The 15,452-nt window shown below is 41.5% G+C and overlaps 1 protein-coding gene across 1 annotated transcript; it reads left to right on the forward strand.

The window, feature by feature from the left end:
• Positions 1-621: 621 nt before the first annotated feature.
• Positions 622-8,505, forward strand: LOC120056744 (globoside alpha-1,3-N-acetylgalactosaminyltransferase 1-like; the record flags this gene model as incomplete). The annotated part of the gene is made up of 6 exons (XM_039004951.1): positions 622-770; positions 3,113-3,164; positions 3,703-3,858; positions 5,086-5,210; positions 7,962-8,124; positions 8,217-8,505. Coding segments are annotated over 6 exons (846 nt in total), but the record flags the coding sequence as incomplete, so codon positions are not given.
• Positions 8,506-15,452: the final 6,947 nt, after the last annotated feature.

The following is a 15,452-nucleotide window of genomic DNA, read 5'->3' on the forward strand; positions in this document are numbered from 1 at the left end:
CTCCTTTCTCGTACCACCTTCTCCCTTTATCCTTCTCCTTTCTCGCACTTCCTTTCTCGTACCACCTTCTCCCTTTATCCTTCTCCTTTCTCGCACTTCCTTTCTCGTACCACCTTCTCCCTTTATCCTTCTCCTTTCTCGCACTTCCTTTCTCGTACCACCTTCTCCCTTTATCCTTCTCCTTTCTCGCACTTCCTTTCTCGTACCACCTTCTCCCTTTATCCTTCTCCTTTCTCGCACTTCCTTTCTCGTACCACCTTCTCCCTTTATCCTTCTCCTTTCTCGCACTTCCTTTCTCGTACCACCTTCTCCCTTTATCCTTCTCCTTTCTCGCACTTCCTTTCTCGTACCACCTTCTCCCTTTATCCTTCTCCTTTCCCGCACTTCCTTTCTCGTACCACCTTCTCCCTTTATCCTTCTCCTTTCTCGTTCTTCCATCTCCTTTCTCCTTCTACTTTCTCCTACTCCCTTCTCTTTATTTGTTCTTCTTTCTTCCTTCTTCTTCCTTTTCTACTTCCTCTTCCATCTCCTTCTCCTTTATCCTACTTTCTACTCCTTCTCCATCTCCTTTCTCCTTCTTCCTTCTCCTTCCTTTCTCATTCTTCCTTCTTCCTTTGTCATTCTTCCTTCTTCAGGAGGACTGACGTGCTGACTGTAACCCCGTGGCTGGCTCCTATAGTCTGGGAGGGGACCTTTGACCCCGAGGTCATAGACGAGGCCTTTATGTCCCAAAACCTCACCATCGCTACCACTGTGTTCGCCGTAGGGAAGTAAGTCATAGACTCCATGTGTAGTAACCTGTTGCAAAGGCAGTGGTTTACACCACTTCCTGTCAGTGGCGTGCCGTGGGCCTGGGGCCTGGGCCTTCAGTGAGGTACTACACAGTCCCACCCGAATTAATCCACCTCTTATTACCATCATTATGATGCCATGGCTCTAGACACTATACATTTAGACAGAAACGCTGGGCCTGGGGCCTGGGCCTTCAGTGAGGTCCTACACAGTCCCACCCGAATTAATCCACCTCTTATTACCATCATTATGATGCCATGGCTCTAGACACTATACATTTAGACAGAAACGCAGTATAACCAGGCGTTGCGTCACCTTGAAATTGACAAATTGACATTTTTGGGTAAACAGTGTTTACCCAAAAACATGACACAATCAATGAGTCTTTTCAATATTTCCCTTCACCTTTTCATTGTGCAGCTCCGTTGCCCTGCGCGCTTGTTCTTTGAGCTGTAGATCCACTCCGGTGTCCCCAAAAGTTTTCAAAAGCACCATTGCTTGTTAGTGCCCAGCCGTACTTTGGTGTCTCGTTGCTGCCTTGGTTAGACAACTCAAGTTTGCAAAGCCAGTGTGGCTCCAAACACCAAATCGATCACTTGCAAATAATAGGCATTCCCAGCAGTACAGTTTGCAGTGCTTCTCGGAGCCAAGGAGCCTGTGAGCCATTGACAGCGCTCGTAGTTGAAACTTTGAAAGTGGCGAGCGAACGAAGCCCTGTGACAGGCTTTGTGGCGTCGGGCGACCTCTCCTTACAATGTCTAACTTTTCTTGAAAAGTTTGTCTTGAGAATGGCGTTATAATTATATCCTCGACCAAATCGATATCTTCTCCTCCTTCCGCCATTGTGAGTTGAAAAAACAGCTTAGTAGTACGCAAATTAATTCGTTTATCAAATTCAGTTTCCTAGATCTCCATAGGACCTGCCTCTCAATATTGGTAATCCAATCAAAAGACGTGCACGCACTACGCCTGCTAGCTGGCTCCTGTGTAACACTGGAGCCAGCCAGCAGGCGTACAATAGCCAACTCTAAAGCTGATTGGTTGACACTAAATTTTCATTTCCATTCACTATAAGCTACAAGCGCCCGCACTGTTGATTCTGAAGGCCTGAGGGCAGATTTTAGACCCCTGGCAACACATGATGGCTGAATATGATTGGATAAAAGATCTAACATAAAGACCAGCCCTCCAAATCTCAACCTGGGGCTGGAAGCAGTGCAACGAAGAGGAAAGCTATGAAATGAAGAGTATAACTCTTACTCTGGGGAATAATTTAATACATATTTGTGGGAAATTATTTTAAATTTTTTTTATATTCTGATGATGTTTAGGCCAGCAGAGAAGGCCTTGCAGGCCCTGACGGCCCACCACTACTTCCTGTGTGCATGTGCCACCTTTTATGCACATTTTGCGGCCTCTCGGGCCCAAAAGAAATGTCTGCGTTATTCAAAACCTTATCATGGGGGGACTATTTTTGTGTCTCAACTGGTGTTAAGGATGTCTTGCTGCTTGGTTAATGAGTATCGGTCCCCCACTGATTTGGCTCATAGCGAGGCTCGAACTCAGAACCTCTGCCTCACAAACACACGAGAATCCCCGAGCTAACAAGGTAAAATTCTGTCATTCTGAGCAAGGCGATTAACCCACTGTTTCCCGGGCGTCGAAGAAGTGGATGTCGATTAAGGCAGCCCCCCCCCCCCCCCCCCCCCCCCTCCACACCGCTCTGATTCAGAGGGGTTGGGTTAAATGCGGAAGACACATTTCAGTTGAATACATTCAGTTGTACAACTGACTAGGTATCTCCCTTCCTTTTACTGAAGTGTCTGACTCCGTCGCGCCACTGAAAGCTAGCTATTCGGCAGCGCAAGTGGGGGACCCTTCGGGCTGAGCAGTGAGTTTCACAGATAACCATATGCTACACTGGGCACCTTGTTCCTGTATAGTGCACTACTTTACTCTACCTCATAGGGGCCCTGGTTAAAAGTAGTTGTCTATAGTAGGTAATAAGGTGCCATTTAGGATTCACACTATAGCCTTATATCAATCCTTTTGCGTCATATTTCCGGATTTAATGCAATCTCATGTTTAATTCAGATTGTCTTGTCAAACTGTCTTATACGTAAACATTTTCACTTGCTTGTGCTATACCTGAACATTTCACATTCTTCTTTTCTCCAGATCCCTGTAATTAATACATATCTGAATCTGTCACACAGATGCATCTCCTCATTTTCCCCCCTATCCATCGTTGGAAGATGTAATACCTGTTTTAGTTCTGTCGTTTCACATACTTGTTTTTCGTCTCTGTTCGTCCTTGCAGATACACTCGTTTTCTCCGGGACTTCTTAGAGTCAGCCGAGAAGCACTTCATGGTGAGAATCCGGAACTGTCTATCAAATGGATTGACTGTTATAGTCTAAAGAAGGTCCAGGGATTACTCATTAAAGGAATATTCTGGGCCCGTATTTATGAAGGGATTACTCATTAAAGGAACATTCTGGGCCCGTATTTATAAAGATAACTCATTAAAGGAACATTCTGGGCCCGTATTTATGAAGGGATTACTCATTAAAGGAACATTCTGGGCCCGTATTTATAAAGATAACTCATTAAAGGAACATTCTGGGCCCGTATTTATGAAGGGATTACTCATTAAAGGAACATTCTGGGCTTGTATTTATGAAGGGATTACTCATTAAAGGAACATTCTGGGCTTGTATTTATAAAGACTACTCTAGGACTAGGTCCACCCTGCCCATGTGATCTTATTCATTGGTCCAAATACTTAATTCAATTTGGTTTAAATCAGTTCATATGAATCCTTTTAATTCAAACCGATAGAAAGTCCATTCAATTGGTTTTAAATCCTTTTAAATTGAAATCGATAAAGTCCATCCCATGTGATTCCAGGTGGGACTGGACGTGCATTACTACGTGTTCACCGACCTGCCCGGCGACGTGCCCGACAACGTGACTCTGGGTGTCGGCAGACTGCTCAGCATTGTGAGGGTGCCGAAGTTCGACCGCTGGCAGGAGATATCCCTCCGCCGCATGGAGCTCATCCAGGTTATTATAAATAATATATTACATCGTTATCACATTTGAATTAAAGTTTATTTTCAGGATACAGCATACTGTACATAGTAGAATGAAATGCTTACTAACAAGCTCTTCTCTCAGTACAGTAGCTATAGAAATACTATACATGATCTACACATGCTCCAAACTGTCAACAAACTATCAGTTGTAACGTTTAGGCAACGGTTAGGGATATGGTTAGGGATAGGGATAGGGATAGGGATAGGGTTAGGTTTAGGGATAGGGTTAGGGTTAGGTTTAGTTTAGGGATAGGGTTAGGGATAGGGATAGGGTTAGGGTTAGGTTTAGTTTAGGGATAGGGTTAGGGTTAGGGATAGGGATAGGTTTAGTTTAGGGTTAGGGATAGGGATAGGGTTAGGGATAGGGATAGGGTTAGGGATAGGGATAGGGATAGGGATAGGGATAGGTTTAGTTTAGGGTTAGGGATAAGTTAGGTTTAGTTTAGGGATAGGTTTAGTTTAGGGATAGGGATAGGGCTAGGGTTAGGATGGTATGCCTATTGGGTTAGTGATATGGTTAGGGTTAGGTATAGGGATAGGTTTAGTTTAGGGTTAGGGATAGGTTAGGTTTAGTTTAGGGTTAGGGATAGGTTTAGTTTAGGGATAGGGATAGGGATAGGGTTAGGATGGTATGCCTATTGGGTTAGTGATAGGTTTAGGGATAGGGATAGGTTTAGTTTAGGGTTAGGGATAGGTTAGGTTTAGTTTAGGGTTAGGGTTAGGTTTAGTTTAGGGATAGGGTTAGGTTTAGTTTAGGGTTAGGTTTAAGGTTAAGTTAGGATGATATGCATATTGGGTTAGTGATAAGGTTAGGTTTAGATTAGGGATAGATTTAGGGATAGGGATAGGGTTAGGTTTAGACTAGGGATAGGGTTAGGTTTAAGGTTAAGTTAGGATGATATGCATATTGGGTTAGTGATAGGGTTTAGTTTAGGGATAGGTTTAGGGTTAGGTTTAGAGGTAGGTTTAGTTTAGGTTTAGGGTTAGGTTTAAGGTTAAGTTAGGATGATATGCATATTGGGTTAGTGCATACTAGATAGTTGAAATGTTGTTGACAGTAGACTTTATGGACTTTGTGTATTTTTATCATGTTAGCCCTGCCCTACAAACAACATTTCCATCTGAGGACAAAGTTTTATTTGATTGGTTGATTTAATATCTACTGAACATCCACCAATCATGTATTTGGGAGCAGACTGCCATTAAGGATCACATCCACCGGGGGGCGAACTACATATTCTGCCTGGACGTAGACATGAGGTTCCACGGCCGTGTGGGGCCCGAAGCTCTGGGGAGACTGGTGGCCGCCATCCACCCCTGGTAATTATTTCTTACTTAAAGGGCCAGCATCCACCCCTGGTAATACTTACTTACTTAAAGGGCCAGCATCCACCCCTGGTAATACTTACTTAAAGGGCCAGCGTCCACCCCTGGTAATACTTACTTAAAGGGCCAGCATCCACCCCTGGTAATACTTACTTACTTAAAGGGCCAGCGTCCACCCCTGGTAATACTTACTTACTTAAAGGGCCAGCATCCACCCCTGGTAATACTTACTTAAAGGGCTAGCATCCACCCCTGGTAATACTTACTTAAAGGGCCAGCGTCCACCCCTAGTAATACTTACTTACTTAAAGAGCCAGCGTCCACCCCTGGTAATACTTACTTACTTAAAGGGCCAGCATCCACCCCTGGTAATACTTACTTAAAGGGCCAGCATCCACTCCTGGTAATACTTACTTAAAGGGCCAGCATCCACCCCTGGTAATACTTACTTACTTAAAGGGCTAGCATCCACCCCTGGTAATACTTACTTAAAGGGCCAGCGTCCACCCCTGGTAATACTTACTTACTTAAAGGGCCAGCGTCCACCCCTGGTAATACTTACTTAAAGGGCCAGCATCCACCCCTGGTAATACTTACTTAAAGGGCTAGCGTCCACCCCTGGTAATACTTACTTAAAGGGCTAGCATCTACCCCTGGTAATACTTACTTAAAGGACCAGCATCCACCCCTGGTAATACTTACTTAAAGGACCAGCATCCACCCCTGGTAATACTTACTTAAAGAGCCAGCATCCACCCCTGGTAATACTTACTTAAAGGGCTAGCATCCACCCCTGGTAATACTTACTTAAAGGGCCAGCATCCACCCCTGGTAATACTTACTTAAAGGGCTAGCGTCCACCCCTGGTAATACTTACTTAAAGGGCCAGCATCCACCCCTGGTAATACTTACTTACTTAAAGGGCTAGCATCCACCCCTGGTAATACTTACTTAAAGGGCCAGCGTCCACCCCTGGTAATACTTACTTAAAGGGCCAGCGTCCACCCCTGGTAATACTTACTTACTTAAAGGGCCAGCGTCCACCCCTGGTAATACTTACTTAAAGGGCTAGCGTCCACCCCTGGTAATACTTACTTAAAGGGCTAGCATCCACCCCTGGTAATACTTACTTAAAGGGCTAGCGTCCACCCCTGGTAATACTTACTTAAAGGGCTAGCGTCCACCCCTGGTAATACTTACTTAAAGGGCTAGCGTCCACCCCTGGTAATACTTACTTAAAGGGCTAGCATCTACCCCTGGTAATACTTACTTAAAGGACCAGCATCCACCCCTGGTAATACTTACTTAAAGGGCTAGCATCCACCCCTGGTAATACTTACTTAAAGAGCCAGCATCCACCCCTGGTAATACTTACTTAAAGGGCTAGCATCCACCCCTGGTAATACTTACTTAAAGGGCCAGCATCCACCCCTGGTAATACTTACTTAAAGGGCCAGCATCCACACCTGGTAATACTTACTTACTTAAAGGGACAGCGTCCACCACTGGTAATACTTACTTACTTAAAGGGCCAGCATCCACCACTGGTAATACTTACTTAAAGGGCTAGCGTCCACCCCTGGTAATACTTACTTAAAGGGCCAGCGTCCACCCCTGGTAATACTTACTTAAAGGGCCAGCGTCCACCCCTGGTAATACTTACTTACTTAAAGGTCCAGCATCCACCCCTGGTAATACTTACTTAAAGGGCTAGCATCCACCCCTGGTAATACTTACTTAAAGGGCCAGCATCCACTCCTGGTAATACTTACTTAAAGGGCCAGCGTCCACCCCTGGTAATACTTACTTACTTAAAGAGCCAGCATCCACCCCTGGTAATACTTACTTAAAGGGCCAGCGTCCACCCCTGGTAATACTTACTTAAAGGGCCAGCATCCACTCCTGGTAATACTTACTTAAAGGGCCAGCATCCACCCCTGGTAATACTTACTTACTTAAAGGGCCAGCGTCCACCCCTGGTAATACTTACTTAAAGGGCCAGCATCCACCCCTGGTAATACTTACTTACTTAAAGGGCCAGCATCCACCACTGGTAATACTTACTTAAAGGGCCAGCATCCACCCCTGGTAATACTTACTTACTTAAAGGGCCAGCATCCACCCCTGGTAATACTTACTTACTTAAAGGGCCAGCATCCACCCCTTGGTAATACTTACTTAAAGGGCCAGCATCCACCCCTGGTAATACTTACTTAAAGGGCCAGCGTCCACCCCTGGTAATACTTACTTACTTAAAGGGCCAGCATCCACCCCTGGTAATACTTACTTACTTAAAGGGCCAGCATCCACCCCTTGGTAATACTTACTTAAAGGGCCAGCGTCCACCCCTGGTAATACTTACTTACTTAAAGGGCCAGCGTCCACCACTGGTAATACTTACTTACTTAAAGGGCCAGCGTCCACCACTGGTAATACTTACTTACTTAAAGGGCCAGCATCCACCCCTGGTAATACTTACTTACTTAAAGGGCCAGCGTCCACCACTGGTAATACTTACTTACTTAAAGGGCCAGCGTAAACCCCTGGTGATACTTACTCATTTAAAACTCTGATGGAGGAAAATGTTGTTGACAACTCTTTTATTGTATACGCCTACATCCTGACTACTTCCTGTTGACCTCTTGTCAGGTCTACTTCGCAAAGATGGTTTCTAACCTCAAGGGTCTTTTTTTTGTTGTTAAAAAAGGTGAAGTAACAATACAAAACTGTCTTGTGTTTTTGAAGGTTCTACATGGACCCCCGGAGCCAGTACCCCTACGAGCGGAGGACCATCTCCACAGCCTACATACCCTTGGACCAGGGAGACTTCTACTACCAGGCCAACATATTCGGAGGAGCGTTAGAGGATATTCACCGGCTGACCAAGACGTGCAGGGAGCACCTGGAGGTAGGTACTTACGCACGCAGGCATACGGTTAGTCACTCACGTACAGTACTCACCCCACCCCATCCCTTCCTCTACCCCCTTCCTCCCTCTAGGTGGATAAGTCAATGGGTGTGGAGGCTGTGTGGCAGGAAGAGAGTCACCTGAATTGGTACCTGTTGAGGAACAAGCCCACCAAGCTCCTGTCACCGGAGTATGTTTGGGACGACGCTAAAGGACAGGATGCCAAGGAGATAAAACTGGTCCGCTTCTCCTCTGTCATTAAGAACAAGGCAGAGGTCAGGGAGAACCTCTGAGAGGAGAGAAAGAATATTTGTCTTTGACACAAGCTGCAGGGAAGAGCGGAGAAACGTGGAGAGGATAGAAGGAGGAGAGGATGGAAGAAGGAGAGGATGGAAGAAGGAGAGGATGGAAGGAGGAGAAGAAAGAGAGAAGGAGGAGAGGAAGGAGGGAAGGAGGAGAGGAGAGGGAACACTTATCTTTAATACAGACCGTTACTTTACCTGGTTTTATTTTATATTTTTGCACACTGCACTTTTGGTTCAGTGAAATATGGGTTTGTTCTTGTTTAGTGTCTTTGTGACATAGGCTATGCTCGAAACGACACCCTAGAACTCCTGGTTAAGAAGTGCACTATTTAGGGTGCCAACTCAGACTTAGCTGTCTTTACTTTATGTACAGTGGGGTCCATCAGTTTTGCCATGTTTGATAAAGATGAGAAAAAATACTGTATAAAATAAATAATACTATATTGTAAGCCTGTGCTCAAAAAAATTGGGTAATTATATTATAATAATACAATTGCTCAGAGAAAGAGATTTTGTTAAACAATTAATAATTAAAAAAAAGAAAATAGATATGGGTTAAAATGATCAGAACCCCTGTTTCCTACCCTTGTGAGGATAACGACACTGAGCCTTTGATAAAGGTCACGCGGTAACAGTCACACTCCCACTTTAAAAACGGACATATCTTTCTTACAATCACGGGCCAAGTGTATGTTTTTGTAGGTATCTGTTTGTGCTTGAATGCAATACAAACAAGTTATTGTTTAAATGTTCCTTTCATGCAACAAAATCTCTAATTAGTGCTTGTAGCAGAGTCACAGCCAGTCAAGATCTTACATAACATGAGGTTCTTTAGTGATAATCCATTAATGTAACATATTATCTGATAAATTACTTAGGTGACTACATCAACACTATATTAAACTCTATATCAACACTACATCAACACTACATCACTATATCAACACTACATCACTATATCAACACTACATCAACTCTACATCACTATATCAACACTATATTAAACTCTATATCAACACTATATTAAACTCTACATCAACACTATATTAAACTCTACATCAAGACTATATCACTATATCAACACTACATCAACACTATATCAACACTACATCACTATATCAACACTACATCACTATATCAACACTACATCACTATATCAACACTACATCACTATATCAACACTACATCACTATATCAACACTACATCACTATATCAACACTACATCAACACTACATCAGCTCTACATCACTATATCAACACTATATTAAACTCTATATCAACACTATATTAAACTCTACATCAACACTACATCATCACTATATCAGCACTACATCAACACTACATCAACACTACATCACTATATCAACACTATCAACACTATATCAACACTATATCAACACTACATCACTATATCAACACTACATCACTATATCAACACTACATCACTATATCAACACTACATCACTACATCAACACTATCAACACTACATCACTACATCAACACTATATCAACACTATATCATCACTACATCATCACTACATCATCACTACATCAACACTACATCAACACTACATCAACACTACATCAACACTACATCACTATATCAACACTATATCAACACTACATCACTATATCAACACTAAATCAACACTATATCAACTCTATATCAACACTATATTAAACTCTATATCAACACTATATTAAACTCTACATCAACACTACATCATCACTATATCAGCACTACATCAACACTACATCAACACTACAACACTATATCAACACTATATCAACACTACATCACTATATCAACACTACATCACTATATCAACACTACATCACTATATCAACACTACATCACTACATCAACACTATATCAACACTACATCACTACATCAACACTACATCAACACTAAATCAACACTACATCAACACTACATCAACACTACATCACTATATCAACACTATATCAACACTACATCACTATATCAACACTAAATCAACACTATATCAACTCTATATCAACACTATATCAACACTACATCACTATATCAACTCTATATCAACACTACATCACTATATCAACACTACATCAACACTATATCACTATATCACTATATCAACACTATATCATCACTACATCAACACTACATCAACACTACATCACTATATCAACACTATATCAACACTATATCAACACTACATCACTATATCAACACTATATCAACACTACATCACTATATCAACACTATATCAACACTACATCACTACATCAACACCACATCAACACTACATCAACACTACATCACTATATCAACTCCACATCACTATATCAACACTACATCAACACTACAACACTATATCAACACTACATCAACACTACAACACTATATCAACACTACATCAACACTACAACACTATATCAACACTATATCATCACTATATCAACACTACATCAACACTACAACACTATATCAACACTATATCATCACTACATCAACACTACATCACTATATCAACACTACATCAACACTACAACACTATATCAACACTATATTAAACACTACATCACTACATCAACACTACATCACTACATCAACACTACATCACTATATCAACACTACATCACTATAACACTATATCAACACTATATCAACACTACTTAAACACTACATCAACACTATATCATCACTATATCAACACTACATCAACTCTACATCACTATATCAACACTATATTAAACACTACATCAACACTACATCAACACTATATCAACACTACTTAAACACTACATCAACACTATATCATCACTATATCAACACTACATCAACACTATATCACTATATCAACACTACATCATCACTATATCAACACTACATCAACACTAGATCAACACTACATCACTATATCAACACTATATCACTATATCAACACTACATCAACACTTCATCAACACTACATCACTATATCAACACTACATCAACACTACATCACTATATCAACACTACATCAATACTACATCACTATCAACACTATATCATCACTTTATCAACACTATATCATCACTTTATCATCACTATGTCATCACTATATCATCACTACATCAACATTACAACACTATATCAACACTATATCAACACTATATCATCACTATATCATCACTACATCAACACTATATCAACACTATATCAACACTACAACACTATATCAACACTACAACACCATATCATCACTTTATCAACACTATATCAACACTATATCAACACTATATTAAACACTATATTAAACACTATATCAACTCTACATCAACACTACATCACTATATCAACACTACATCAACACTACAACACTATATCAACACTATATTAAACACTACATCACTACATCAACACTACATCACTATATCAACACTACATCACTATAACACTATATCATCACTATATCAACACTACATCAACTCTACATCACTATATCAACACTATATTAAACACTACATCAACACTATATCAACACTACTTAAACACTACATCAACACTATATCATCACTATATCAACACTACATCAACACTATATCAACACTATATCACTATATCAACACTACATCATCACTATATCAACACTACATCAACACTAGATCAACACTACATCACTATATCAACACTATATCACTATATCAACACTACATCAACACTTCATCAACACTACATCACTATATCAACACTACATCAACACTACATCACTATATCAACACTACATCAATACTACATCACTATATCAACACTACATCATCACTATATCATCACTTTATCATCACTATGTCATCACTATATCATCACTACATCAACATTACAACACTATATCAACACTATATCAACACTATATCATCACTACATCAACACTATATCAACACTATATCAACACTATATCAACACTACAACACTATATCAACACTACAACACCATATCATCACTTTATCAACACTATATCATCACTATATCATCACTATATCATCAATATATCATCACTACATCACTACATCAACACTACATCACTACATCAACACTACATCAACGCTACATCACTATATCAACACTACATCAACGCTACATCACTATATCAACACTATATCAACACTACATCAACGCTACATCACTATATCAACACTACATCAACACTACATCACTATATCAACACTACATCACTACATCAACACTACATCACTATATCAACACTACATCACTATATCAACACTACATCACTATATCAACACTACATCAACACTATATCACTATATCAACACTACATCACTACATCAACACTACATCACTACATCAACACTACATCAACGCTACATCACTACATCAACACTACATCAACACTACATCACTACATCAACACTACATCACTACATCAACACTACATCAACGCTACATCACTATATCAACACTATATCAACACTACATCACTACATCAACGCTACATCACTATATCAACACTACATCACTACATCAACACTATATCAACACTACATCAACACTACATCACTACATCAACACTACATCAACACTACATCACTACATCAACACTACATCACTACATCAACACTATATCAACACTATATTAATGCTTTTGTTGATTTTCGGTAATGGCGATGAATTAAATCAGCAAACAAATCAGTTTTACACATGAAACGTTTTAAAATAATGTCCAATCATTAACCTAAAAAGGATAATAATGTTTATTGAACTTCTTATGGCTGCAGGGGCAGTATTGAGTAGCTTGGATGAAAGGTGCACAGAGGTGCCCAGAGTAAACGGCCTACTCCTCTGTCATAGTTGCTAATATTTGCATATTATTATTAGTATTGGATAGAAAACACTCTGAAGTTTCTAAAACTGTTTGAATTATGTCACGTGATAGGCAGCTGCGTTCCATCTCTCAACTGAAGTCAATGTAATTCTCCGGTTGGAACGTTATTCAAGATGTATGTTAACAACATTCTAAAGATTGATTCAGTACATCGTTTGACATGTTTCTACTGACTGTAACGGAACGTTTGGACATTTCGTCACGTTATAGTGGACACGCTTTGTGACGTTGGAATTGTTTACCAAACACGCTAACCAAAGTAGCTAATTGGACATAAATAATGGACATTATCGAACAAATCAAGCATTTATTGTGGACCTGGGATTCCTAGGACTGCATTCTGATGAAGTTCATCAAAGGTAAGGAAACATTTATCATGTATTTTCTGGTTTCTGTTGACTCCAACATGGCGGCTAATTTGACTATTGTTCTGAGCTCCGTCTCAGATTATTGCATGGTTTGCTTTTTCCGTAAAGTTTTTTTGAAATCTGACATAGCGGTTGCATTAAGGAGAGGTATATCTATAATTCCATGTGTATAACTTGTATTATCATCTACATTTATGATGAGTATTTCTGTTGAAACGATGTGGCTATGCAAAATCACTTGATGTTTTTGGAACTAGTGAATGTAACGCGCCAATGTAAACTCATATTTTTTTATATAAATATTAACTTTATCAAACAAAACATGCTTGTATTGTGTAACATGAAGTCCTATGAGTGTCATCTGATGAAGATCATCAAAGGTTAGTGATTCATTTTATGTCTATTTCTGCTTTTTGTGACTGCTATATTTCGCTGGAAAAATGGCTGTGCTTATTGTGGTTTGGTGGTGACCTAACATAATCGTTTGTAGTGCTTTCGCTGAAAAGCATATTTGGAATTGGACACTTTGGTGGGATTAACAACAAGATTACCTTTAAAATGATATAAGACACATGTATGTTTGAGGAATTTTAATTATGAGATTTCTGTTTGAATTTGGCGCCCTGCACTTTCACTGGCTGTTGTCATATCGATCCCGTTAGCGGGATTGCAGCCATAAGAAGTTTTAACTAGGCACAGTCCGTTAAGAACAAATTCTTATTTACAATGACGGCCTACCGGGGAACAGTGGGTCAACTGCCTTGTTCAGGGGCAGAAAGACATATTTTTACATTGTCAGCTCGGAGATTCGATCGGAGATTCGATCTAGCAACCTTTCGGTTACTGGCCCAACGCTCTAACCACTAGGCTACCTGCCGCCCCTACACTCTAACCACTAGGCTACCTGTCGTCCCTACACTCTAACCACTAGGCTACCTGCCGCCCCTACGCTCTAACCACTAGGCTACCTGCCGCCCCTACGCTCTAACCACTAGACTACCTGCCCCCCCTACACTCTAACCACTAGGCTACCTCTCCCCCCTACACTCTAACCACTAGGCTACCTCTCCCCCCTACACTCTAACCACTAGGCTACCTGCCGCCCCTACACTCTAACAACTAGGCTACCTGCCGCCCCTACACTCTAACCACTAGGCTACCTGCCGCCCCTACACTCTAACCAGTAGGCTACCTGCCGCCCCTACACTCTAACCACTAGGCTACCTGCCGCCCCTACACTCTAACCACTAGGCTACCTGTCGTCCCTACACTCTAACCACTAGGCTACCTGTCGTCCCTACACTCTAACCACTAGGCTACCTGCCCCCCCTACACTCTAACTACTAGGCTACCTGCCGTCCCTACGCTCTAACCACTAGGCTACCTGCCGCCCCTACGCTCTAACCACTAGGCTACCTGCCGCCCCTACACTCTAACCACTAGGCTACCTGCCGCCCCTACACTCTAACCACTAGACTACCTGCCGCCCCTACACTCTAACCACTAGGCTACCTGCCGTCCCTACACTCTAACCACTAGGCTACCTGCCGCCACTACACTCTAACCACTAGGCTACCTGCCGCCCCTACACTCTAACCACTAGGCTACCTGCCGTCCCTACACTTTAACCACTAGGCTACCTGCCGCCCCTACACTCTAACCACTAGGCTACCTGCCGCCCCTACACTCTAACCACTAGACTACCTGCCGCCCCTACACTCTAACCACTAGGCTACCTGCCCCCCCTACACTCTAACCACTAGGCTACCTGCCGCCCCTACACTCTA

Source organism: Salvelinus namaycush, chromosome 12, assembly GCF_016432855.1.
Source record: "Salvelinus namaycush isolate Seneca chromosome 12, SaNama_1.0, whole genome shotgun sequence".
Lineage (NCBI taxonomy): Eukaryota > Metazoa > Chordata > Actinopteri > Salmoniformes > Salmonidae > Salvelinus > Salvelinus namaycush.